The sequence below is a fragment of the Pinus tabuliformis genome, chromosome 5_1 (genome assembly GCF_031772625.1).
Source record: "Pinus tabuliformis cultivar Carrire ecotype Pingquan chromosome 5_1, CPIR1, whole genome shotgun sequence".
Classification (NCBI taxonomy): Eukaryota; Viridiplantae; Streptophyta; class Pinopsida; order Pinales; family Pinaceae; genus Pinus; species Pinus tabuliformis.
The window spans coordinates 554,772,170-554,798,781 of NC_142305.1; the positions used below are offsets into that span (position 1 = coordinate 554,772,170).

The following is a 26,612-nucleotide window of genomic DNA, read 5'->3' on the forward strand; positions in this document are numbered from 1 at the left end:
CAGGGGCTAATTATGGTTTGTTTTTTTCCTATGCTTTTTGAGGAATTGTTCAAATATAAAAGGGCATTATACTGACTAGTAGAGTATTGAATGAAACCGGAATTGTTTGAGTGTTATTGTTTTGACTGTTTTGTTTTCATAAGCTGTTGTTGTCATATGATGGGCTCAGAGCTTGTGCGATTATTATCTCCTATGATCAATGGTTGTTAGAAAAGATTTAGGAGTTGATGGTAGATTGCGTGCTACTATAGATGCCTTGTAAGGGTATTGGTGGTTCTATAGCACATGGCAAGTTTGTTGGATTTGCAAAAAGGGTGTCGATGAAATTTGAAAGACATAGGGCTTGTAAACTCTAGAGAAGACCGAGGGTTATTAAGGTCATAGATAAGAAAGTTGAGGGTGTGTGGGATGAAACCATAGAGCATGAGTTGGAATGCTAAATGTCAGAAGAGTTTGTACTTGGTTCCTCTTCCTGTTAGCATGAGGATGTAGTTGAGTCTTTCGTGTGGATGGACAATTTGTGGATGAAGAAATCCTAACTCACACTTCATGCAAGGAAGGAAAGTAAAGTAACATGCGTTAGTATCTGTGGGAATGGACACTTCTAGTTTGATGAGATTGTAGATGGATTTCAATGATTTTTGCAAGAAGGCAAGGATCAAGAGGGATTTGACAATTCCCCACAATCTTCATATCAAAGATAAGTACTTTATACCTTTCTTCATTTATTTATTATTGGTTAGCCTCTTGTCGTTGTAGCTTGTGCTTGATTATAATTGTTTCTTCCATGAACACCTAATGAGGTTTGTTGGTACATCATGAAGGCTGCCAAGGCTCTGGCAGTAGATGGAAGAATTAAGCAAAATTTGTGACAAGAGGATTCTCCTAGGGTCGAGCATAAACTTAGCTAGATTGATTTGTGTTCAAGAGGGAGAAACTTTACTGACATCTAGAACCGTGCCAGATGATTAGAAGATCTCCTAGTTCAGAGGAGTAGACAGGCAGGCCAACAAGTTTGAAGGATACCATGATGGAGGAAATTGTACTGAGACTTGTCGAGAAGTCAGTGGTGACTTCTAAGTGGATCTACAAGATCAAGCATATGGGGGATGGTAGGATTTCCTGGTGTCTCTATGTGTGCCTGTTTTTCTTCTGTTGTTCCTTTTACTATTCTGCTGCATTACTGATGTTATTGTTCCTTCTACATAATTGCATATGATGAAATAATGTTATAATGTTGTGGGGTGAATTCAATACGTAAATGATGTAATGCAATTATCAAAGCAAAGAACAATGAAGCCCTAAGTAAAATTAACATCTTCATGATGGACTGATATTCCTCCATCATGTCATCCTTCCAAACTACTTGGCTGTGTGCTCTGTTTGAGCTAGGAGCTCTTCCGGTCATCTGGGACGGTTCCCCCTCTTGAACACGAATCACTCTTGTTGAGTTTATGCTTGACCTTGGGAGAATCTTTTCCCACAAACTTTTCTTCATTCTTCTCGATGCTTCCATTTGCTGCCAGAGCCTTGGCAACCTTCAAGATGTACCTACAAACCTCATTAGGAGGCCATGGAAGAAACACTTATAACTAGGTAAAATATACAAAGGCAAGAGGTTAACCAAAAATAAAATAATAATAATCAAGGAAGAAAGATATGAAGCACTTGTCTTTTGATCTAAGGAATTTAGGGAATTGTCAACTACCTCTTGATCCTTGCGTTCTTGCAAAAATCATTGAAATCCATTTGCAAACTCATCAAGCTAGAAATGCTCATCCTCGTCCTCATCATTAGCTACTAATGCATGTTATTTTCCTTCCTTGCATGAATTATATGAGCTAGGGTTTCTCCATTCAACGAATTCATTGATTTGCAACACTCTAGGTCTAGCTCTAGGGTTTTATCCACAAACCCTTGGGCTTTCTAAATCATAACCTTCAAGTCTTTTCTAGGGTTTTCAAGCCATATGTCTACCAACTCTTCCAAGGAGGGCTCATACTTTAGCACAAGTGTTATGATTTTTTTGCTTTATACGAGAGAACCTTTCTCCTTAGCTCCCTTTGGCTCAATCTGTTCTAGCAAGACCCTGGGAACATATCTCAACCAATACAATTTTAACTTCAACAACATACTCTGTTATTGCTCTTTTACCAACAGTACTAGCAATACATTACAGGCTTGAAACACTTCAACAAGACAATTGGTAGCAACAATAAACCCTAATGAGTGCTGATAGAAGCTTCAACCATACACAACCTCATTGGGTCATACAATGCTACAGTATCATAGAGACATGATTTCAACTTCCCAATTGACCCTGCAACCACACAGTCATAGTATTGCAACCATGCATCCTCAACGAAATATTGTTTTTGCCTTAGTTCTATCATTGACTCAACGTTAGATCAACGAGAATTGCGCCTCAGAAACAATCCTCAGAATTGCCCTTAAAAGGATGTCAAAGATATGCCTTAGGAAGTGTCGAACCTGCTATAGAAGGCTTTAGAATGGGGTCGAAAATAGTGTCCAAAAAGAATGAGATAGGCTCGGCCTTAGATCTGTCATCAACCATCAATTATCCACGAGAGAGATAAACAATTAGGTTCTTGAAGAAACTCAACTTTTGTTCAATGAATGAATGTTGTAGTTCTAGCTCCAAATATCCTCAAGAAAAGGGCCAAAATTAGGTCTTATAAGATTGCCTCAGATTGGCCTCCGAAACTTGCTTCACGTTTGCCCTAAATAGGGCCGAAATCAGTCATAGATGAAGGCCTCAAAAGAATTTTGGATTTGCTTCAGACATAGACATGTTGCATCGAAAATTTCACCACAAAAATTCCTTAGACAAAAGGCCAAACTTCAACTTTAGACAAGTGCTGAGTTGAGGGTTAGAAATGACCTAAATTAGGCCTTAGAAGGACCTAGATGAAACCCTTCCATAGGGAAATAGTTAAGCTGTTCTTCAAGACATATTTTTTTCAAAACTTCGCTTCTTCAAGTGTCTTTAATGGTTGCTATTTCACCTAGGCTCTGATTCCATGTTGATTTTTCAGTAGAGAAATTGATCTTCTAAACGGATAATTACTTTCCAATGATTTCTTAATCGAGTCATCTTATGTCACATATATAATTAAGCAATTATACATAGAAAATATCAACAATAATGAAATAATGGCAGTAGGATCATAAAGAGACAACCAAGCATATAAAAGATACACAAATTTATCTTGGGATATTTGCTTTGTGATCAACACTCTTAGTCAGTTCATGGTGGAACCAAAGAGGCTGCATTGGACAACAACAAAGCATGTGTTGCGGTATCTATGAGGTACAATTGAGTATGGGTTGAGATCATAGTTTTAAAAACTGGCTGGTCTGAAAAGGAAATCGGTCAAACCGATTGGTTCACTGACAAATCAGGCCAGATGGGGCAAAAGACTGGGCTCATGGCCTTATTTAGCCTTTTTTCTACATACACTGGACCTAACTTGCCAATTTATGACGAAACCGACCAATTTATGGGTAACCCAGTCGGTTCTCTGCCACGACTACTGCTGACCCACTGAGCTGGTTTTTAGAGGTTTCTTAGGTGGTTTGGAGGGAAACTATGGGTTTTTTGCCTCCAAAAACATTCTCTCCAAGCCAATAAAAGGGGGTCACCGCCCTCATTTGCCTCACATCTCATTTGGAGTTTTTGTGAGTTTCATTGGGAGCTTGGAGAGTGTTGAGTTTTTGTTAGAGTCGTCATCTTGGAGGCTTGGAGTTGGACTTGGAGCTATTTTGGAGATAGTTTGGAGCTGTTAGTAGAGTTGGCATCTTCAAGAGGAGGCTAAGGAAGCTAGTTTGCATTTTTAGGTAAGGACTTTTGCTTGAAAAATTCCATATTTCACTGCTTTCCATGTATTTAGTTCTTTTATGTGTTCTATGATATCAAATCTCTAGTTCTATCATATCAAATTTTGTAATATGCTTTTTTTTCCCAAATTTATCTTAGGTTTTCCATTTTTCTTAGGTGCAATTTTTTTTATTGGCAGATTTCTTTGCAAATTTCAATTATTTCTAGTCACCATGGCTCCAAAAGCTAAGGACACTACATGGGCTCATTGTGACGTGATTGATGGAAAAATGATATGCAAATTTTGCAATAAATCTAATGGAGGTGGGGGTATTCTCAGGTTGAAACAACACTTCGCTGGGATAAGAGGCCAAGTAAAGCCATGTGAAGCACCAAAGGAAGTGTTAGGTCCTGTTAGGGTAGAATATCTTGCCAAGTTTGAGAAGTTTGAGGAGAATAAGGCTAGGGAGAAGGCTATCCAAGAAGAAATTGCAAGGAAGGGGGAAATATAAGAAGCCATGAAAGAGAGTGGGTATGGTGATTTTGAGATTCAAGATTCCTTGTCTATCCCTTCCAACAATGACCCCTTTCACCATGTTCCTCTTGGTCTTGGGTCTTATCATCAAGGCCAAAAATCTAAAGGAACAAAGACGCTGAACATCCAGAGTTATTTCTCATCCTCTGCCACCACTGCCTTTGCTAATCCCACTTCCTCCCAACCAAGTCGTCAACCCACTTTGGATGAACAATGGAAAAAAAATGCAAATAATCTTCTTTTCAATACATTGCTAGATGGTGGTATGATGTAGATATCCCATTTCACGCTGCTCGCTCACCTTATTACCAAGCTATGTGGGACTCTATTATAGAGACATGAAAGGGCTTCAAAAGCCCTACTATGCATGACTTGAGGGGAGCTCTTTTGCAAAAAGAGATTTCTTGCATTGATGAGTATTTGGCTGAGTATAAAGAGTCATGGCTCAAAACAGGTTGTTCCATCATGTCAGATGGATGGACCGATGGAAAGAACCACACCAATGTTGCATGAAGCAGGGACGTGGAAGCGTCATTTTCCAAAAATCTAGGAAGCGAAGCGTTTGCTATATATATATATATTTATACTTTTTTGCATTTATACTCAAAACAAACATCCCAAATACCAAATTAGTTGTAGAAGACATGAAAACATGCATATTTTTGCATAAATCAAGATAGATATAACATCCATTGTACATTAATGATTAATTATTCGAGCATCAACCATTTAGATGCATCAACCATCTAGAATATAGATTCTTCTCCTCTTGTCTAGCCTTTGCCTCTACCTCGATTGTCTAGGGATATTAGTCAACATTGCCCAATTTTGATCAAACTACCTAATTCAAGACTTAAAATATGGTAGAAAAAGCTTAACATGCTTGATCGATGATTTTGACTTGATTGAAAGGTAAATTTTTGCTAAGGGCGTGCCATGTGACAAAGGAGTTCAACAATTAACACCACCAACACTAGGGTACATATAGGGCTTGGTGCTCTTGATTAAATTCTAATCGCATACCTTCATATTTGATATAATCTAATGAAATGCCACAATCCCATTGATCCTGAATTCCTGAAAACTGTTAAGTCTGCTAAATTTTGAATAGGATATGAAATTCTATTTTCTCCATATGAAGTCTAATGAGGCTGGAACCACTCTCAAACATCCATGAGTCATTTCATGGTAATGTTAAAGATTTAAGTAAAAGTGACATTCTCCTTTATTTTTCATTTTCATCCTTTTACTTTAAGAATTTAACATTACCATGAGGGAGCATCTGCGATATTTATATTTTTTTTTGGCTTCATTCGTCACCCTAACCCAAGGTGGACCCACCCCCAACAAGCAAACTCACCTAAAATTAAAAAAAAATTGAAAAAAAACGATTTTCTAAACGCTTTTACGGAAGCATATCCTCCGAAGCGCCACGCTTTCGACGCCCGAAGCACCGTACGAAGCGCGCTTCCAAGCCACGCTTCCGGAAAGTCCAGGAAGCGGCAAAAAAAATCGAAAATTTGGAAGCGCGCTTCCGGTGAAGCTTCCTAGGTGCTTCCGCACGGGACGCGCTTCCGGGCTTGGAACCAGGGGGGGGGCGCTTTGTGCAACATTGAACCACACTATCATTAATTTCCTTGTTTCTTGCTCTCAAGGAACCATGTTTTTGAGATCAGTTGATGCATCTAATAAGGCGAATGATGCAGCCTTTCTATTTGAGATTTTGGATGAGATTATTCAAGAAGTGAGGGAGAAAAATGTTGTGCAGGTCATCATAGATAATGCCTCAAACTATGTTCTTGCTAAAAAGATGCTCGATTCCAAATATAAGACCATATTTTGGACTCCATGTGCTGCTCATTGCATAGACCTCACGCTTGAGGACATAGGCAAAGTGGAGTGGATAAAAAACAATGTTGAGCATGGCAAGTGCATTACAAAATACATCTACAACCACTCATGGGTATTGAGCCTAATGAGGAAAAACACTAGGGGCAAAGAGCTTGTTAGGCTTGCAATTACGAGATTTGCAACTCACTTCCTCATGTTGCAATGTCTCAATTCTCAACAAAAAACTTGTAGAAAATGTTTTCTTCTAATGATTGGATTGATTCTCGGTGGGCTCGTAGACAAGACAACAAAGACACCAAAAATAAAGCTTTTGACAATTATTTTTGGAAAAGGTCTGCAGAGCTTGTGAAAGTTACCGAGCCCCTTGTTAAGGTGCTACGGATGGTGGATGGCGAAAAATTAGCCATGGGCTACATTTATGAGGCTATGGATCAGGCAAAGGAGCAGATACAAACAACTTACAAGGATAAGTTAGCTAAATATGGGTGTATATGGGAGATCATTGATAACAGATGGAACAATAAATTCCATCGTCCTATACATGCAACTGGGTATTTTTTGAACCCAAAGAATCATTATTAAGCTCTGCTAGGAGATCTGCAGGTTGGGGAGGGCAAAGATGGATTGTATGATTTCTTGGAGCGCATGGTCCCTAACCATGCAGACCAGTTTGAAATACATAGACAACATACTCTTTTCAGTATGGCAGCTAGCAAAAACTTGGCAAAGATGTGGATCACGCAGCAAGCAATTCCAATTTGTTTTTCTTTTAAAGTTCATTTGTTTACAAATTTACAATTCAAATTATCCGTAAATGCTTGTAAATAAGTAATGAAATGAACTAAGTTACTAATTAATGTCTTTTATTTGCAGCACATTGGTGGGAGTCATTTGGCGGCCAATGTCCACAATTGCAAAAGTTTGCAGTTAGAGTCCTCAACCAAACTTGCATTGTTTCATGTTGTGAGCGCAATTGGTCTGTTTTTGAGCACATACACACGAAGAAGGGAAACTGTTTGGAACAAAAATGGTTAAATGATCTTTTCTTCGTGCAATACAACCTTTGACTAAGGTGCAACCAAATGATGAACAAAAGACCTGATCTAGATCCCATTGTGTTGGACGATATTGATCCAACATCAGAATGGGTGGAGGAGACTGAAGATCTTGAGTTTGATGCTGATTTTGATATTAACATGGCATTAGGGGGGGATGAAGCAAATTTGGTAGAGCCATCAGAACCAGAATTAGCAATCGCATCAATTAAATGCAAACAACCAATGGAAGGCACTAGTCGTGCAGCTTGACCAACTCGTGCTTCCATTAGGTCCACTTCTATTTTTATTGGTGGTAGTGCTACAACTGAGGTTGCAGATGAGGCTGAGGCATCCTCAGACTCTGATTCAGATGATGCTTATGTAGCTCCCGTTGATGATCCTGTGTCTAGTAGTGGTGATGAATTTGATCATAATGAGGAATGATCATGTTGATCACTGATATGTACTAGTAGACTTGCAGTCTTGTAGTAGGCCAATGGCCCCATAGCTTGTAGCATTGTTTTGGACTTTATAGGCCATTTAGAGCCTCATTGCTTATGTATTTTGTCGATGATATGTATTGCACTTGGTGCCATTTTGAGATATTCACCTTTACATGGTATATAGATGAGCAAACTTTGCATATTTTGTCTCTATTGGTTTCGAATCATGGTTTGAAATCTTAAAAATAGTTTTTTCATCAAAAATTAATTATTTCATGTATTTTTTTAAAAACCAGTTCATTGAGATCTGACTAGTCCCGGCTTGACCAGTTCCGGTTTGAAACCCGGTTTTATTAGCTGGTCCAGTTCGGTCACCAGTTTCGGTTTTTAAAACTATGGAACTTGAGATATACTCAGAGTGATGGTGTACCGGTGTTAGGTTGATGTGACATACTGATGCAAATTGGGTAGGTAATGTAGTGGACATGAAAATCACTTCAGGGTGTTGCTTCAACATTGGATCAAGGGTTGTCTCTTGTACAACAGGAAGCAAAAGTCGGTTGCATTAAGCTTTGTAGAAGCAGAGTACATGGCAACGAGCATGGCTACATGTGAGGCCATATGGCTTCAGAAGCTGCTAGTGGCACTGTTTGGTCAGAGGATGGAGTCGACCATTATCCACTGTGATAATCAGAGTTGCATCAAGCTATCTGAGAATCTAGTATTTCATGATAGGTCGAAACATATCGACATCAGATACCATTTCATTAGGGACTGTGTACAACGTGGATTAGTTCGACTACAATATGTTCCTACAAATCAATAGGTGGCAGATATTCTGATGAAGGCCTTGGGTAAAGGAAAGTTTGTTTTCTTCAAGGATAAGTTGGGTGTTGTGGAGAACATCTTCTTCACTAAGAGGGAGTGTTAAATATTGTAGTTCAGAGTCCAGACAAGTGTTCTAGCCTTGAGTGGTGTCTTTGAGGCTAGGAATATAGAGGATTTGATTATGTCCAAGCCCATGTAATTTTTCCTAAGTTTCACCTATGGAAAATATATTACTTATGGCAATTAGTGATTTTTTAAATATTTCCTAAGTCTAAATTTAGGGAAAGTTGTAATTTATCAATAGCAATTTTTGCTGAAGATATTAATAATAAAATCGTCAGATCTGAAAACTGGTTTCCCCACATTGGGGTTTTTCCAAGGGCTTTTGTCCAAAAATACTTGTGTTCATTGTGGGATTGGTTTCTCGTATTTTCTGCTGCAAATTTAGTTTTGTGAATGGTGCTGTTCATGTTGTTATTCATTATTTCCAACAAAAGAATTAATTTTCCATTAGCGCGTAATATCAAATAATTAATTGGTTAATAACACTTTCTTGGTAGCCAGAAATTTTACATCTAGGAGATCATCTATGGTATTCCAAAAAAATAAATTTAGCATGCAATGATCAGACAAGATTTCCCAATAAAGATATGCATTTAGACATGGAAGAAGAGAAAAACCCTAGCATACATTCATTACATGAAAAACCATTAAAGCTCTACAATTCAACTTACAATTTTTCCAAGAAATAACCTTTTCTCAATCCCAAAAGACATCTCCAAGGCACAAATCATTTTCCAATAATAATGGCTCCAAAAATATCACATCACAAGTAGCGAGTTACAACTAGGCTAAGTTGAGCTCTCTAAAGGAGGTTGAATTCACAAGTGATGATGAGAAATAAGAATGGAGTGGTTCTCCCTTTATGTAAGGTCTATCACATCCATTAATTCACTTAGAAGGCTTATAACAAGTTTGATTTTTAGTAACCATGAAGTAAATTAGTTACAAGTCAACCCATTAACTCTAAAACAAAATAAGCCATCAATTGCCCACATGTTTTAGCTGAAAACCCTCTCCAAGCATGCCGTCATGCCCTTTTGGGCTAGTAATGCTCCAAAAGTGCAAGATGAGGGCTAGATGCATCACCAACCATCACAATCATCCCTGAATTAAGGAAGAGTCATCATGTCAAGCCTCAAAACATCTCCATGTGTCTAAAAGCCAACTCTAGGTGTCGTACATCATCCCCATGGGTGCCATCAAGACAACGTGGTGCAAATCTCTCTCTAGTATTAGCGCTCCATGAGGTAGTACAAGCCCTCCCCAATCATCCTGGGAATGATCATCATCATCTAAACTTAAAATCAAGGAATGCACATCAAGTAGTGCCAAAGCTAGCTTGGGGGCATGTTGGGTGTGTTGGATACATCATCAATAATCTCCAATGCTAAGCAAAGTGAGTTCAACGTTTCAACATTTGAGGGTAATCGGAGGTGTTAGTCAACTATCAGGATCATCAAAGTGCCAAACGCTCTGCTCTAGAAGAGCAACACTACATCTGCAAGGTCATCATTGCTCTTCAAAAGTGTAGTACGACTTGGGCATCATGTTGAGTAAGCATGGAATGAGTGTGCCCTCAAGGCCTCTGCTTCTCTATGTAAAATCACCTGGAAAAACCATCTCAAACTCAAGTGAAAGCAAGCACTCATTAGACATAATGACCATAGATACATCATAGTGGACCATACTTAACTGTTAAGGGCATAGTAAAACTTCAAACTAGGATCACCTTTAAATATCTAACTAGACCAAGTCCCATAAAAGTGTTCCTTACCTTGTTAGAAGTGGCTAGGTAATCAACCCTATTAGGTGCTTCCAACCCCTAAGGGGAGGTGACATTTCCAAGGTCAACCCTTCAATTCATAGGTGTTAGTGATAATATTGGCAATGGAGGGGAAAGACTTCATGGTTAAGTGCCATGGGCATGGGACCAACTGATATAGGTCCACATTCTGGGTGTATAGATATAATGGAGGGAGCAATCATGGAGGGATGAATTGCTTCTCTCCTTGGCTTGATTTTTCCATTCTCTAGTGTGCCTTTTTACTTATTTTTAATAATGCTTTGATATGGAGCATATTTTAGGTGTCCAAGCTTGCTTTTTATGATATAACATTTATTTACCCCTTAAGGATGAGTTAGTTCCTCGCTCATAAGGGTTGGGACATGCAAGGGTTCCTTTTGATGAGGTTACATATCTAGTGCTCAGGAATTGGGTGATGGCTAATAAGGGGGGTAGAACTCATGCTAGGCTTTTGTCTGAACGTTAATTATGTCCTCGGCATCTTTTGCATTTTAACTTTCCTTTCTCTTTTGTTTTGGCTATTTTATGCTTTTATGTTTCTTGTAGCTGCATCGACCTCTAGGGCAAAGCTTTATGGCCCTAACTCTAGGATGTGGATGTATGAGTGTCAAATCCCTATGAACCAATGATAGTTAACCCGAAGGATGGATGTAATATCATGGGAAAGTGAAAAGTTGTAAGTATGGAATGGTTATGGACATGATACTTCAATCCAAGTTTCTCAAGTAATGCCCCTCCTATAACCCTAAGGCCTTAGAAGAGGCCCCACTGGACTAGGGCTAAAGACTAACCCCTCTAGTATGGTGAGAGAACAGGTTCACAATCAATATTGGTCAACTATCCAGATCACCCCTTTATCCATGTTAGATTGTCCAAAAGATTAAGCAAAGGCACCTGATTGCAAATGGTTAAAATACCTTTCTAGACTTTCATTCAAGAGGAATGTCGAACGATGAGAGAGGTGTGACTCATGCAAATGGCGATGGAATGTGGCATATCATCATCAGTAAGCAATATGTAGGGATGCTGGTTGGTTGGCTGTCTAAGGTAGGAGAAAAGTTTTCTCCTATGGGGTTACCCACTTGCAGTGGGTAACAATTCCCAGGTGGCTTGACATGGATTGCTGTTGGTCACACAGCTCCTAGGTTTGATAGGTCAAACGCGAGCTCACGGTCAACAGTTGGGTCAAACAAGGGAAGCATACACATACAACCCAACCACAACTAAATGGGTTGAATGATTTCGAGTTTTGGCAAATGGCATGGGTATTTTCAAGCATGCCATGTCATGAAAATAACCATTTGTCAACAAACTCATGGTCATCCAAGTTAGCAGCGGTAATATTTTCCCACGATGTTATGCCTGGCCCTGTTTTGTTCTGTAACAGTTAGACGATGTCCATATATGGAAGTTGGCTGTTGCTCAACACACCCCTATTTCTGTGTAAACCATATGTATTGTAAAAGCAATGGGTGACATTTGATAATCAGTCGACAGTCCTTGGTCCACGGTGTTGGTTGTGTTTTGCCATGAGACATACAGTCTAGGTATGGAGTGTTTAATCAGTCTGCTATGAAGATTGAATACCAGTGCGTTGTTTAATCTGATGATAGAATACACTTACGGGTTATTGCTGAATTGATGCAAACCTTTTCTATGATTGTAATGTAAACTTGTGTATCATTTCTTTAGTATAAATGGTATTTTTCTGAGTTTCATTGTGTAGCAAAGTACTTACATGGTAATTTTCTTTGCAACACAAGTCAGTAGGCAGGCCCCCTACTTGGTTTGCATTACAAATTCATTTCCTTTATAGTTAGAGTAGCTCAATAGATAGAATTGTATTTCTTCTTCTTTGTTCTGTAGATCAATATTTCCATTTATTGTCATCTTCCGTTCTTGAATTGTTGTATGTCTTTTATTGTGAAGTATGGATTTCCTACAGTTTGAGGCATTGAAGGTTGAAGCAGAAGGGTGCTTATCTAGGAATCACAGAATTGCTTGCTGCCTTTAATGTCAAACAAGGACTGTGGTTGGTACTATAAAGTGCCCCGGTAAACATAAACCCAGTGATCCAATATACCTTTGTAGCATTTACTTTCTGCCTGATTGAGTTTTACCTTTTGATTGCGAAGTGTTGATTCCCCTACAAAGGCTAGGCACTGAAGGTTGAAGAATGAAAGCACTTCTCAAGGAATCACAGAACTGTTTGATGTCATGGATGCCAAACAAAGGACTGTGATCAAAGCCCATAAAGTGCTATCTTAAATATAAGCCTAGTGATCCAACAAAATCCTCTGTAGTGTTTTACTTCATGTTTATTTGAAGTTTATCTTTCAATTGCAAGTGTGATAACCCTCTATAGAAGTTAGGCTTTGAAGAATGAAGAACGACAGTGCTTTTGATGCCCTTGATGCCAAATAAAAGATTGTGATTGGTGCCATTAAACTTTAAAGTGCTCTTAGAAATATAAGTCCAGTGACCAAATCAACATCTGTAACCTTTTAATTTACATTCTGATTGAGCTTTGTTTCCAGTAAATATCTTAGAAGCATTAGATCTTAGAAGTTCTTAGTTTGAGAATCATTTATGCACCAATTCTACACATACAGTGTTGGTGTTTCTATATTTAGGACCCTAGATTGACAATTGAATGTAACATAATTAAGCAATTAAATCTCCTGACAGTAAGTGAAGGAGGCTTTTTAATGAGGGTGTCCACTTATATTTTCATGTATGGTAATCTCTCCACTTCTCTCAATCTCCTACTTTATCCCTTTTGCCTCAGCTTTATCTGCATGAATGACTTAGATAAAAGCTTGCATTCAGGCTTTTATATGACCTAGGACTTTTAGGCATGCTTGAACTTGCCCTTGTATGCTTTCCAAGTGACATTTCTACTTGTGAGGGGGAGCGAACTGAACCCTGGTTGGGTGAGGGATTTATTGCAAAAATAGCTCAACCAACGAGAAAGCAAGAGACAGAGCTACCTATTAGTCTACTTGCCGCCAGAGACTGACTTCTATGAAGTCCTTTGGGTGGTGGTTTTATCAGACAAGACAACCGTTCTTTCCTTTTGACAATGGTTGTGGACAAAGTTTTCCATAAGCCTTTTGGCAATGGTTTCATACAATGTCTCTGATATTTTTTTTAGCCATCAGAATGTCTCTAACAATAAAAATAAATTTGCAAAGTTGGCCACTTGCATAACCACTAAATTTTGAATGGTTCAAAGATGGTTCACATGATTAAATTAGAAGCCATAGCTAGAAACATGATTTATGTTATGAATATAATTATGTAAAAGTAATAAATATAGATAATAAATAATAATCACAATAATATGTAATTAAAATAATAATTAGCTAAATAAAGAGGTATGTCTCTACAGACGTGACCGTTCGTGAAAGGGTACTTGCTTGGCTATATATACAAGACCCTCACTCTCAATTGTATCATCATTCTTATTTATACATTTTAATATATATTCTTGTATTTCAATGGAGATCTACATATTCCAAGTCTTTTGGAGTATTTAACTTGAAGAACGAATTTTGTTTGTTCCATTTGGTATCAGAGCTGTTCAATCCTTTGGCTGCTCAACCACTACACAGAGCCTCGTTCTCCAATCTAGGTTTTTGACCATAAATTCATTAACTTGGTTGCCGTTGAAGCGTTTCACTACAAACTTTTGGAGTTTCTCCGTTGCTGAGTTCGTCAGAGACCCTTGGCCATTTAAAAAAAGAAAAAAGAAAGAGGCCTCTAAAAATAAAAAAATTAAAAAATAAAAGGGGTACAAAAGGAAAAAAAATCATTGGAATTTTTCTATAATAATAAAAATAAAAAAAATTTATATAATAAATAAAAATAAAAATTGAAAAGAAATATATATATCTATATATATAGACGGCAATAAGAAAAATAAAAATAAAAATCAAGGAAAAAAATTTCCTATCACGGACCACTGTCGAGGCCTTAGCTCTCATCCATTTTTCCATTGTCGAAGATTGTGGAAACTGCCACACCAATTGTGCCTGACCACAGTCAGACCGTAGCAAGTTGCCATAGTTGGCTCTTCAATAATCCCACAACGGAACTATACTCTGTGTCGTTGTTATCACTGTCGCCAATATTCGTTCAAATAACCATTAGAGCCGCCTCGGCTCCCATTCATTCCTGCTACCACAACGTCTCGAATTGGCCCCTCGGCGTCCATCGACTCCCCCATCTTACACGGCTGATTCCCCACTTGACCACAACTGCCTTTGCATTTCGCTATCCGACGTCAACGGTGCTATCACCGTTGATATCATGTCTGCGTCCATTCGAAAGCCATCACTTGAAAACTCTGCAACATCGCCAGATTCCATTGTGTTCTCCCCGACAACTCTACCCTACCTCCAACCTCGTAGCAGTATTGACCGACACTGACATACTACCTGCCTCTTGTGTTGTGTGATTTAGCCACAACCATGATCACTTCCATCGAATCTGTCCTCATCGGTCTTCCAACTTGACCCAAGTCATCGAGCAACCACTGTACCATCAACAATTCGAGGCATGTGTGAGCCTTCTCCCCACTGTAACGTTCTAGCAGTCGCTTCAAATGATGCTGTGTTCTCCAGCCGCCATCACCACACTACATTACACTCGTAATTTCCAAACTGCCCAACTAAATAAAATAACCGCAATTCATTTTCCTTCTCCGTACTTTGGTGTAGAATTTTGCATCACACAATTTCTGTAGTCGACTTGCTAAGTCAAAAGTCGTGACTCATTTGCCTACAGGTGTGATCTTTTTTTCAAACAAAACATAATTTCATATAATGATTTAAGGGTTACCAGCTAAACATAAGAAAATGGAATATAATTAAATAAGTTATATTATATATAAATATATTAAAAAGTTTCAAAGGTTCGAATTATATTAAAAAAAAGGAAGAAGAAGAAGAAAGAGAGAGATAGTCAAAAATCAAAACGGTAGAATTCGTTAAGGATTAAGACTAAAGTCCGAAGGAATAATAAAGTTTTGAAGAAAAAAATTATGGGGTTCTTTTCAATATGTCCTTTTTGTTCAGAAGGATATTCTAATTGTCAAGAGTCATTCAGAAATCAAAACGTCGTTTGCACAAAATGTTACAAATTTTTTACTTTAGTTGAATGTCTAAGTGATACAGAAAAACAATCATTAGCAAGAGATATGAAACAATTAATGGCAACAATTGGGCAACAACATACATATTTTAATAAGGAAATAAAGAAAACAGAATCCAAATTACAAGATAAATGCCCATCATCACCCCTATAAAATGATGTAATCCAATGTATCGAGAAATTGCAGTTGAAGATAAAAAAAAAGACAAAACAACCAAACTTCGGCAAAACAAGAAAGTGTTACAACAAGCATATGAAGATCTTACAGATATACATTACAAACAAGTAATGGAAAAGGACGAAGAAATTTCTCGCCTCAAGGACCACATTGAAAAATTAATTGCACAAGTCAAGAAGACAAGGAAGGAACTCAAGAAGCACTTATTAGAACAAGAAGAGGAAAATTTATGTTTAAAAAACCTTAATAAAAAATTATTAAAACAAATAAGAGATTTAGAATATGAAAAACTTAAAAGTCAAAACATTGAAAATAGGGTTGATAAATCAGAAACCAAAGAACTTTTACGTCTGAGAAACCATAATCAAAGTCTACTCACTCAAATTAAGAAACTTAAGGATGATAAGAAATCATTAAAAGACAAGTTAGAACAACTTACTCAAGAAGAAATATCAAAATCTCCAGTGGTAACAGTCCAAGTTGAAGATAAGGGAACGAATACCAACCAGTGAATATCATAACTCAAGAAGAAGACAAACTAGCTGAAGAAAAGATGCACTTAGATGTTGTAGTTTAGAGGATAAACATCCCAAGTGAAGGTTCTATAACCAACTCAACAACATCATCACCTGAAGTAAATCAAAATACCGCCACACACATGATAGGGGAAAGACAAACCAAAAGAACTATTTATCTACATCCGAATCACAGGAACATACATCTCAATCAATCTACGAATCTGTATCACTCTGAACATTAACAACAAACTTATGTTGCAAAGACTACTAATGTCAGTGCAATTCAGTCTTGTGATAAGAATTCACATGAAGTATCCAATAACCACAAGATTCCATAGAAGATTAATTTAGGATGGTCAGATCCATTCTCAGTTCGACAACTTTATTTATCGCTCCAAGGATCATATCAACTTGTATCAACGAAGATGACAATTCTGAGACAAGAAGACATTCAAAACAGAAAAAAGATCAAGCTCTTTCATTAGCAAGCTTTGAGGGCAAAGCTTTTCGAAGAGGAAGGAAATGTTATGAATATAATTATGTAAAAGTAATAAATATAGATAATAAATAATAATCAAAATAATAATTAGTGAAATAAAGCGGCATGTCTCTACAGACATGACCGTCTGTGAAAGGATACTTACCTGGCTATATATACAGGACCCTCACTCTCAATTGTATCATCATTCTTACTCATACATTCTAATATATATTTTTGTATCTAAATGGAGATCTACATATTCCAAGTTTTCTAGAGTATTTAACTTGAAGAACAAACTTTGTTCCTTCCAATTTAGTTCTCCCATTTTATGTAATGAACAAAGTTCGTATACTCATAGGAATGCTCTGATACCAATATAATGAACGAAGTTTGTATACTCATAGGAATGCTCTGATACCAATATAATGAACAAAGTTCGTATAATCAAGTTAAATACTTCGGAAGACTTGGAATATGAAGATATCCATTGAGGATACAAATATTATATATTAAATGTATGAATGATAATGTTGTTACAAATGAGAGTGAGGGCCTACTTATATACCCTAGGTAGGTGTGCCTTTATGAATGGTCATGTCCTTTAAGGATATACCTCTTCATTAATTAATTACTAATTAATCATTATTTATGATGTGTTATTATTATTTATATTTACATTATTTATATCTATATTTTATTCATAACATTGCCTTCCTCCTCAAAAAGCTTTGTCCTCAAAGCTTGCTGATGAAAAGGCTTGATCTCTTTTTCTGTTTCGAATGTCTTCTCGTCTTGGAATTGTCATCTTTGTTGATACAAGTTGATATGATCCTCTAAGTGATAAACAAAATTGTCGCACTGAGAAAGGATTTGACCATCCTAAATTAATCTTCTATGGAATCTTGTGGTTATTGGATACTTCGTGTCAATTGTTATCACAAGCATGAATTTCACTGACATTAGTAGTCTTCGGAACATAAGTTTGTTGTTCATGGTCTGAGTGATACAAATTCGTAGATTGATTGAGATGTCTGTTATTTAAGGAGTTCTTTTGGTTTGTCTTTCCTTATCACATGTGTGGCAATAATCTTATTTACTTCAGGTGGAGATGTTGTTGAATTGGTTACAAAATCTTCACTTGGGATGTTCATCATCTGGATTACAACATCTAAGTGTGTATTTTCTTCCATTGGTTTGTCTTCTTCTTGAGTTGTGACATTCAATGAATTGGAGTTTATTCCTTTCTCTTCAACTTGGACTTCTACATTCGATGTTTCCTTCTCGATAAGCGGTTGTACATTTTTTCCAATGGCTTCTTGTCCTTCTAAAGCTTCTTAATTTGCGTCAGTAATTTTTCACTATGGTCTTTAAGCTGAGAAACTTCTTTATTTTTGTGAGCGATGATCTTGTCAACTTCCCTTTGCATATTTTGTATCACTTTTTGGCTTTCTTGAGAAATTACTTTTGACTCTTGAGATATTTTGTATGTCTTCTAGTGTTACTGAATTCAACTTCAATGTAACATCTTGTAGTGTTATTTTTTTTCTTTTTGTATGAAAATGTCAACTTCTTTTTTGTGTTTAGGATGAAAGACCTTAGGGTTTCCATCTAGGGTGAACCCAAAACAATGTCACTATCGTAAAAAAATAAGGTTTTCATGGTGAATTGTGAGATAAAAGTATATTCCCCAATACTTTGTTGTAGATTCCTTATGTCCTATTGTTTGTCACTTGTGTCAACAAAATTCGTTTCAATTATATTCGATTCACGAATCACTAATTGGTTAACACATTTAGGACTAACATAATTACTCTTTTTAGTAAGACTAATAGAGATTATAATATCTCTTTCTGCGAGTGATCCTTTGATTTTAAATAGTGTACTAACACATTTACTAAAAGTTTTAAGAAATATTTCATTATTGTTCTCCATTTTTCTTTTACGAAATGAACTTAGGGTTTTAAAAATATTCCTTCTTTATACTTTCAATAATATCCATTATGATATTAGAGATATGATAATTTATTTCCTTCACGTTATGAATGACTTATCCTTTCAATAATATCCATTATGATATTAGAGATATGATAATTTATTTCCTTCACGTTATGAATGACTTATCAATTTCTCTCTTGATTGTCCTTTATTTTTACTTTTATTTTTTAAACCCGTGTATCTCCCTTTTTTAATAGATAGATACTCCACTCGAAATTTTTTATTAAATTTTTTTTCTTCACTTTTTAATTTTTAATTTTATCTTCTATCTTTGTATTTTCTTTTATCCCTTGTAGGGTTAATATATCTTTGTTCTATAAGCCCTTTTCTAAGATCACTCTTTTGAATATATGTTTGTTCGAACCTTTAAATAGTATTATCTTTTAAATAAACTGTTGGTCAAACCTTTGACACTGATATGATCGGTTAAATAAAATATTTAGTTTATGCTTCACTCCTATTAATATTGATGTATCCCTTAGAATTATTTAAAAAAATGAAACGATATTTGGAACTTCCCAATCATTGTGGGAGTTGTTACTGGTGACTATAATATTTGTATCATATATGATGGATAATCAAGTTTAGGCGATCGGTATGGAATGGTCATGAATTTCTGAAACGATGGCTGCTTTCCATCAACGACGAGTGACGGTGCCACTATACTACGACTATGCTGGAAATTCAATTGTCTGTTCATATAAACAATTTTGCAGGCAACAAACAATGGTGCGAATTGATGTATGATACATGCAAGGTTTACAAATATTGTCTGGTGGGGGACATCCAACTGGTCACCGAATGGTGCTACGGGGACTGCAATAGTGACTGTACGACGTGTACGAACAACGATGGCTGCTATGGTTATATTTTATTTATATATTTAATATATTAAAAATCTATATATAATCTCTTTTGTGTTTTGGTTAATTTCCAAAGGCGAACTTTTTCTTTGTCGATCGAAGAACCCTTGAAATTTTAAGTATGTGGAAGGCAGAAGGCATTGCGACGAGCAGGAAGATCGATCGTTGGCGGATTTCGAAGATCGAAAATCGGCGGTGACGTCTGTTGGCTATTCTTATAGCAGTTCGGGCTGGATGGTCGGTGGTCTGTCAAGGTTGGGCAGTGTTGGTCTGTCCGCAGAATCACGGTTCTGTTGTCGCTATAATGCACCCTGAACAGGTCCGTGGAATACTTGAACAGGTCCGTGGAATAGTTGGTGGTGTGCAGCAGTTGCTGACACTGTGAAAAAGGGCCGAATACATCAAGCAGATGAAGAAGCAATCTGTCTCATAGGCTATCTTTAGCCTCGTGGACGTTAAAATAATTTCTTTCTTTCTTTCTTCTTTCTTCTGTGGTTCCACATCGGTAGGGACTAGGTTTGAAGGCAGTGAAGACTAGTCATGTTTTTATGTTGTTCGAATGACAAGTAATTTGGCAAGTGCGGAACCCCAGTGTCAATGTGTTTTCTGTCTAGTCGCTAGCGGTGCAAAAGGCGACTGAGTAGGCGGGGGAGGTAAGTGTAATTTTTGTTTTTTTTATAACATTTAATTTAATTTTTAATTTTTTGGTTTTGTTTTGTTTTGTTTTTTTTTAAATACGATTTTTTTATTATTATTTTATTTTGTAACTTTTAATTTTTATAGATTTTTTTATTTATTTTTAATTTTTAATTTTTTCTAAATAAGATTTTTTTATTTCTATTTTCTATTTTTTTTTTTAATTTTAATTTTTATAATTTTATAATTTTTATTATTTTTCATTTTTTTTAACTTTTGGTTTTTTTTTTTGAATTTTTTATTTTTATTTTTAAATGGCGAAAGGCCTAAATGACAAAACTCGCGAAATGGAGAAACTCCAAACTTTTGTAGTGAAACGCTTCAACGACAACAAAGTTGACGACTTTTGACGGCCAAGGACCTGGATCAGACTGACTCTTTGCAGCGGTTGAGCAACTAGAGGATCGAACAACTTTGGTACCAATGTAACATACAAAGTTTGCATACTTAAAGGAATGCTTTGATACTAATGTAACAAACAAAGTTCATACCCAAAGTTAAACACTGTAGAAGACTTGGAATATGAAGATATCCATTGAGGATACAAATATTATGTATTAAATGTATGAATGATAATAATGTTTCAAATGAGAGTGAGAGCCTGCTTATATACCTTAGGTAAGTGTCCCTTTATGAACGGTCATGTCCTTTAGAGACATACCTCTTCATTAACTAATTATTAATTAATGATTATTTATGATGTATTATTATTACTTGTATTTACATTATTTATATCTGTATTTTATTCTTAACATTTTAAGTGAAAGTTGGTTTTTTTTTTAAAAGATTTGCCTAAAAGACAAATCATCCCTAACCCATAGTGCATAGTTGAACTGATTGGACTGAACTGGAATGGAGCTTATCTTGTTTAAACCAGAGGCCTTTTTAATTTTAATTTTTTACTTTATTAATATAAATAAACATCTCCAAGTCAAATTGCCTTCATTTCCAACTACAAAACTCCAAAGCTTTGAAAGCAAAATCTCAACTTTTTCCTTTTGTATTTGAGTTACGAAAGTTGTGAAGATGCATTTCATGTTTCTTGGAAGATTTAGAAAGTAATATTTAGTTTTCCAAAGTAGTTTAAGTTAATTTGTTGTGAATTGATTAGTTTGCACTTTAATTGAACGTTAACAGTAAAATACGTTAGTACTTGACATAGTGTTGTTTTCCTTGTTTTCCCGTGTGGGTCATTAAATCATTGGAGTTATCTTACATGTCTGCAAAGTTGGCCACTTGCATAACTTCAAATGACATATGCAACAGTGCAAAGTTGGCCACTTGCATAACTTCAAATGACATCTGCAAAGTTGGCCACTTGCATAACCTTAAATGACGATTAAATTTTTCATGCTTTTTAATGTGAACTTGACTACTAATTTTTAAAGGAGTTGTCTTTAGTGCGACCTTTTGGAGTTGAATCCGACAGAAAAATTTGTGGTGAAATCTTGATTTGTGTTATTTACACTAGTTTTTTTTACTGTATATATGGATTCAACACCCTAGAAAACCTCTAAGGCACTTCTATTGTGTAGGGGATACTCATCAAACTTGTGATTTCAATGAATTCCTGTCGTATTTTAGAGGAATTAGACCAGAAAACTACACCGGAAAAGCTTCCAAAAAGTCGCACTAAAGACAACTCGATTTTTGAATGGTATAAAGATGGCCCACAGGATTAACTTAAAAAGCCATAGAAATATGATTTAGTTTGCCTGTTTTAAGTGGAGCTGGGCTTTAATTAAAAAGGCTCGCCTAAAAGGAAAACCATCCCTCACCCACAGTGCATGGTTGAACTGATTAGATCGAAATTAGTTTCAAATGAGTGTGCTTGTGACTTTTTTATTTTTATTTTTTACTTTATTAATATAAATAAATATTTCCAACTCCAATTGCCTTAATTTCTAACTACAAAACTCCAAAGCTTTGAATCCAGAATCTCAACTTTTCCCTTTTATACTTGAGTTGTGAAAGCTGTGAAGATACATTTCATGTTTCTTGGCAGCTTTAGAAAGTAATATTTTGTTTTCAAAAACAGTTGAGGTTAATGTGTTTTGAATTGATTAGTTTGGACCTTAATTGAACATTAACAGTAAAACTTCAATACTTTAATACTTCACATAGTGTTGTTTTCCTTGTTTGTTTTCGAGGGGCATTAAATCATTGGAGTTATCTTATTTGTAAAATGCTTGAGAAGTTGCCAACATATTTATTGTTTTGCTACTGGGACTTGAGTATATGACAGAATTGCATAAGATTTTATAATAGTTGCAGTAAAAGAGGTTTCTTAGTGTGCATGGACTATTGCAGGTCGTGTTTCCTAGTTTTGGCGAGAGATACCTTTCAACAATTTTGTTTGAGTCCATTAAGGACGAATCTGAGAACATGCAGGCAGAATCCTAATTACCGAATGTGCATTGCATGGGCATATATAGGAAAGAAGATTTTATCTAAAGTTGCACAAAAAGCATTTAAAATGCAGCTTGCAAATTCAAAATATTTTAAGAAGAATTTGAAGACTGGTCCTACATTTATGGGGAGCACTGATCACATCCGAGATCATGAAGTTGTATACATATTCAATTTTTCTGAATGATGCTGCATGTGAAATTTGGTTAGACTCAGTCAACGATTAAATTTTGAGGGCTCTCTGCCCACTAGGGTTTGAACCTGGGTCATTAATGTGGAGATGCATTCTCATCCACTAAACGACAGCCTGATAGAACCATATTTATATTTCCACTGAGCATTGTTCCACGGCAATTTTATGAAATCGTCTGTGAAAATTAATGTAATCAATCATCTTAGGCCAATTCTTTATTGTTTTTGATGCAACATATTCAGGAACCAGTCATACTGCACTGACATTATGTGGAAACACATTTAACTTTGCCTCATTGGCCCTTTTGCTATCACACTCGAGGACACAGTTGTGGAGCTCATTTTTGTCTCATGGTTGCTTCGTATGTGTCTTGAAAAGAAAAGTTTATATGTAATCATTATTTAAGTTCTGTTTGTGGTGTTCTTTAAGCAAGTTACTTGAAAGTACATGAAAGTCATTAATTAGTTTGACGCAATTGCATCGATAGTCAAATTTTTGATATCCCCAGTTTTTTTAATCAATAAAAACCAATGGTGCAGGGGACAAATCTAATTATTACTTAGTGCGAAGTAACACCTTAGATCAGAAGGAATTATGGAAACACTTAAATCTAAGGACACCAAAAATTCTACGACCAAATGTGTTGGATATTGAAAGTCTATTAGCAGAAATTCATTGCAAGGAAAACCAAGGGGACTAATGTGGAAAATATAGATCCTGCGTTTGGATCTCCCATTATAGATTAGGAATCCAAACCATATTATAATCACATAACTGAAGGATTTATGTAGGCAAGAGAAACCTTTCATAATAGCCGTTGATGTTCTTCAGAATACTTTCAAAAGCATGTCAGATCTTTCTTAAACGGGCCCTGGTTTAAACAAGATAAGCCCCATATTATTCAATTTGAAAGCATGAAACATTAAATGAGTGCTCTAAAACGAAAGTAAAATCTCTAGATGTTCCTCCTGCCAAACTACAAGATTAAGAACTAAAAGCGTAGTAGGACAGGAAGGGTAGAAGCTAGGAGGTAACAAACATTAGTAACTATCTGTTATTAAAGCATGATAGAGGTCATCTGCTCCTTGATGGTCCAACCTATAGTTGCTGCCTCTGGTATGATGCCATACAATAAAGTGTTTCTGGATTTTAGGCATTTGTGGTTCATTTCTTTTGAGTTTTGTCTCGGAGTATCCACAGTAGAAACCATATTTATCAATGTTTCAAATCCCAACAGGGATCCATCATCAGGACCAATTTGAATGATGTTATAAGAAGAGCTATGTGATAGGATAAATAGTTTAAAGAAATAGTTTTAAAGATCGGCTGATAACTTCTAATTCATACTTTATTTATATTTTATATTTTTTTAATTTTATCATACTCATTAATAAATTGCTTCTTTTTTATTTTAATTTATGTTTTAACAGATTTTTATTAGTTGAATAATTAATTAATTGGAGGTTTTTTTTTATATGGATTTATTATTCGCTGATTTGATTAATTAGTTACTTAATTCTTTTAAAAAAACTAATTTTATTCTAAAAATCATTATCATAACATAAATAAATAAATTATTATTATTAATAATTTTAATATTAATATTTTAATAATAGTTAATTAATTGAATATAGTTTAATTTTATTTTTATATAAAGTAATTCTTTTTATAATTAGTTAGTAATAATTATTAATATCATAAATTTCTCTTTTTTAAACTTTATTTTAATATTTTTATGATAATTATTATTATTATAAAAATTCAATAATAATTATTATTAGGAATTACAATTTCTTTTCAAATTATATTAAATTTTTTTAGGTAATAATAATTGTTTTTTTCCACTGGAAAAATCGTAATCTTCCATTATGATTGAAAATTACATGTTTTAGATGCCTTTCGACATACGCTGTAAACATATTTCAAATAAGTTGCTCAAAATGAGATGCATAGATCCTTCACAGTGTTGATAATATCGCCGATATTTCGGAAAATATCGCGTGACAATGGAAAAAATCACCCAGTGACAGGCAAAACTTTCCACGCGGCCTATAAAAATCCGTTTTTGGTTTTTTTCATGTCATTTTATTTTTCTGATTGCTGGAGAAGGAATGTGGTTGCTGCCAAGGAGGGTTTGAACGCTCCATAGCCATTATCGCCACCAACAACGAAGATTTCTCTAAGCTGCGAATGCCAAGAACAGTGAGACAATCTCATTTCTTCCCTACAATCATTTTGCTTGATTTTTGTTTTCCATTTCAAAATGCAAGGGTTTTAAATTTATCATCATAGTGTGTAGGAGAGAGATGCACTGAAACTCTTTGCAAAACATAGTGATTCATAGTGATTAATTTTATAGATTCATTAATAAGTGCTGGAATACGTAGTGATGAAGAATCTCCACCCCAAAACTCTACTTTGTCAGTCAGATTGGGCTGCAATTTCAACTGATATGGTGCTTGCAAAACACTAAGTTTCTCAATCCCAAGTTTTGTTTTCTTGCTTGCAACTAGTGGCCGGTGCTCAATATCAAGCACATCTTCTATACAAGCACAATAAATTTATAAAATTTCACATAAAACTTGCAAGCACAAGAAAGTTGATGGGGCTTCCTATCAATTGAGATGACTCTAGCATCATACCATGCCTGCCAAAGAGGAGTCACATGAACATTATTTTGAGTATAAGATAGCAAATAATTAAGCAAGAAAGTGGAATCTGTTGCCAAATAATATTGCACTGCTATTTGTAACTTCTAACTTTTAAGTTTGCCTCCTTATCCCTCTCTCTTCCTCACTGTTTCACTTGCAGCTTCGAGAAACATTGTTTACAACTTTACAGTGGTATAATACATCTAAACAGTGGCCAGAAAACTAATTAACAGTCACCTTAATATATTGAGAAATCATTTGCATTCATTTGTTAGTCAGTGAGTCACTGTTTAGCATTTTTTTCATAAATTTTTAGGATTGACATGCTAGTTTCAGCGTTTAATATGAATGATTTGGATCTCTGGTAATAAGTTAACAATGGTAAAATTTGGCTTCTAAAGTCTCTATAAATTAATGAAGAAATAAATCTAATTCATAAGGAACCTTGTTTGAAATAATGGTGTCATACAAGTGAATTTTGGAAGACTGTTTGTTGAATACCGAGGTTTGATAATGCACCTACAGCAGTGGTATAATTACGTAACAGTGATATAATAAGTAATATACATGGTGAGCCCCAGTATTGCAGCAATAATGCTGCAACTCCTGGAACTCCCTTCTTTAATTTTATCAACCAGGTAGTTCGTAACAAACTTGGAAGCGACGGTGCTGTATGCACAAGTACTAGCTCTTGCCGCAGCTGTCACTTGGTTAGCTGGCACAAGTCCGCTAGGAGCTTAAGCTAACTTCTATGAGCTCTTAGAAGAAGCTTTTTAACTGATCGACGAAAGCTAACTCAAAGAAGGCTAATCTACTCGCAGAAAGAAATTGGAAAGCTGAAAGGAAATGTAAACCCTAGCAAACCCTAATTTTACCAGCTAGCTTTATTGATGCAAGAAAGAGGATGCAAGCTACCGGGAGAGATGCCATTGACTTCTAAGAAGATGAAATGCATGTGTCTAAGCTACTTTTATAGTCAAATCTGAAAGAACCATCTTTTTGTATTTTTGAGTAAGTTGGCAGAATTATTATGCATGCGATTTAACTGTTTTTGACTGTGCAGAGGTGGATTGGC

General features: G+C 35.8%; 1 protein-coding gene across 14 annotated transcripts in view; it reads left to right on the forward strand.

Moving 5' to 3' along the window:
• LOC149166013 (cysteine synthase-like) overlaps nucleotides 1–26,612 on the forward strand; it is a 284,623-nt gene that overhangs the window by 239,280 nt on the left and 18,731 nt on the right. For 5 of the 14 annotated variants that reach the window (XM_089432438.1, XM_089432439.1, XM_089432440.1 and 2 more), the window contains one exon: nucleotides 22,595–23,226. The exons of 7 other annotated variants lie outside the window; for them this stretch is intronic. In XM_089432438.1, the coding sequence (XP_089288564.1) occupies nucleotides 22,595–22,687 (93 nt within the window). In that variant the 3' untranslated portion in view covers nucleotides 22,688–23,226. Of the gene's footprint in view, nucleotides 1–22,594; nucleotides 23,227–26,612 lie in introns of those variants that run through there. 2 more of the 14 variants (XR_016260805.1, XR_016260809.1) reach the window with 1 other exon arrangement.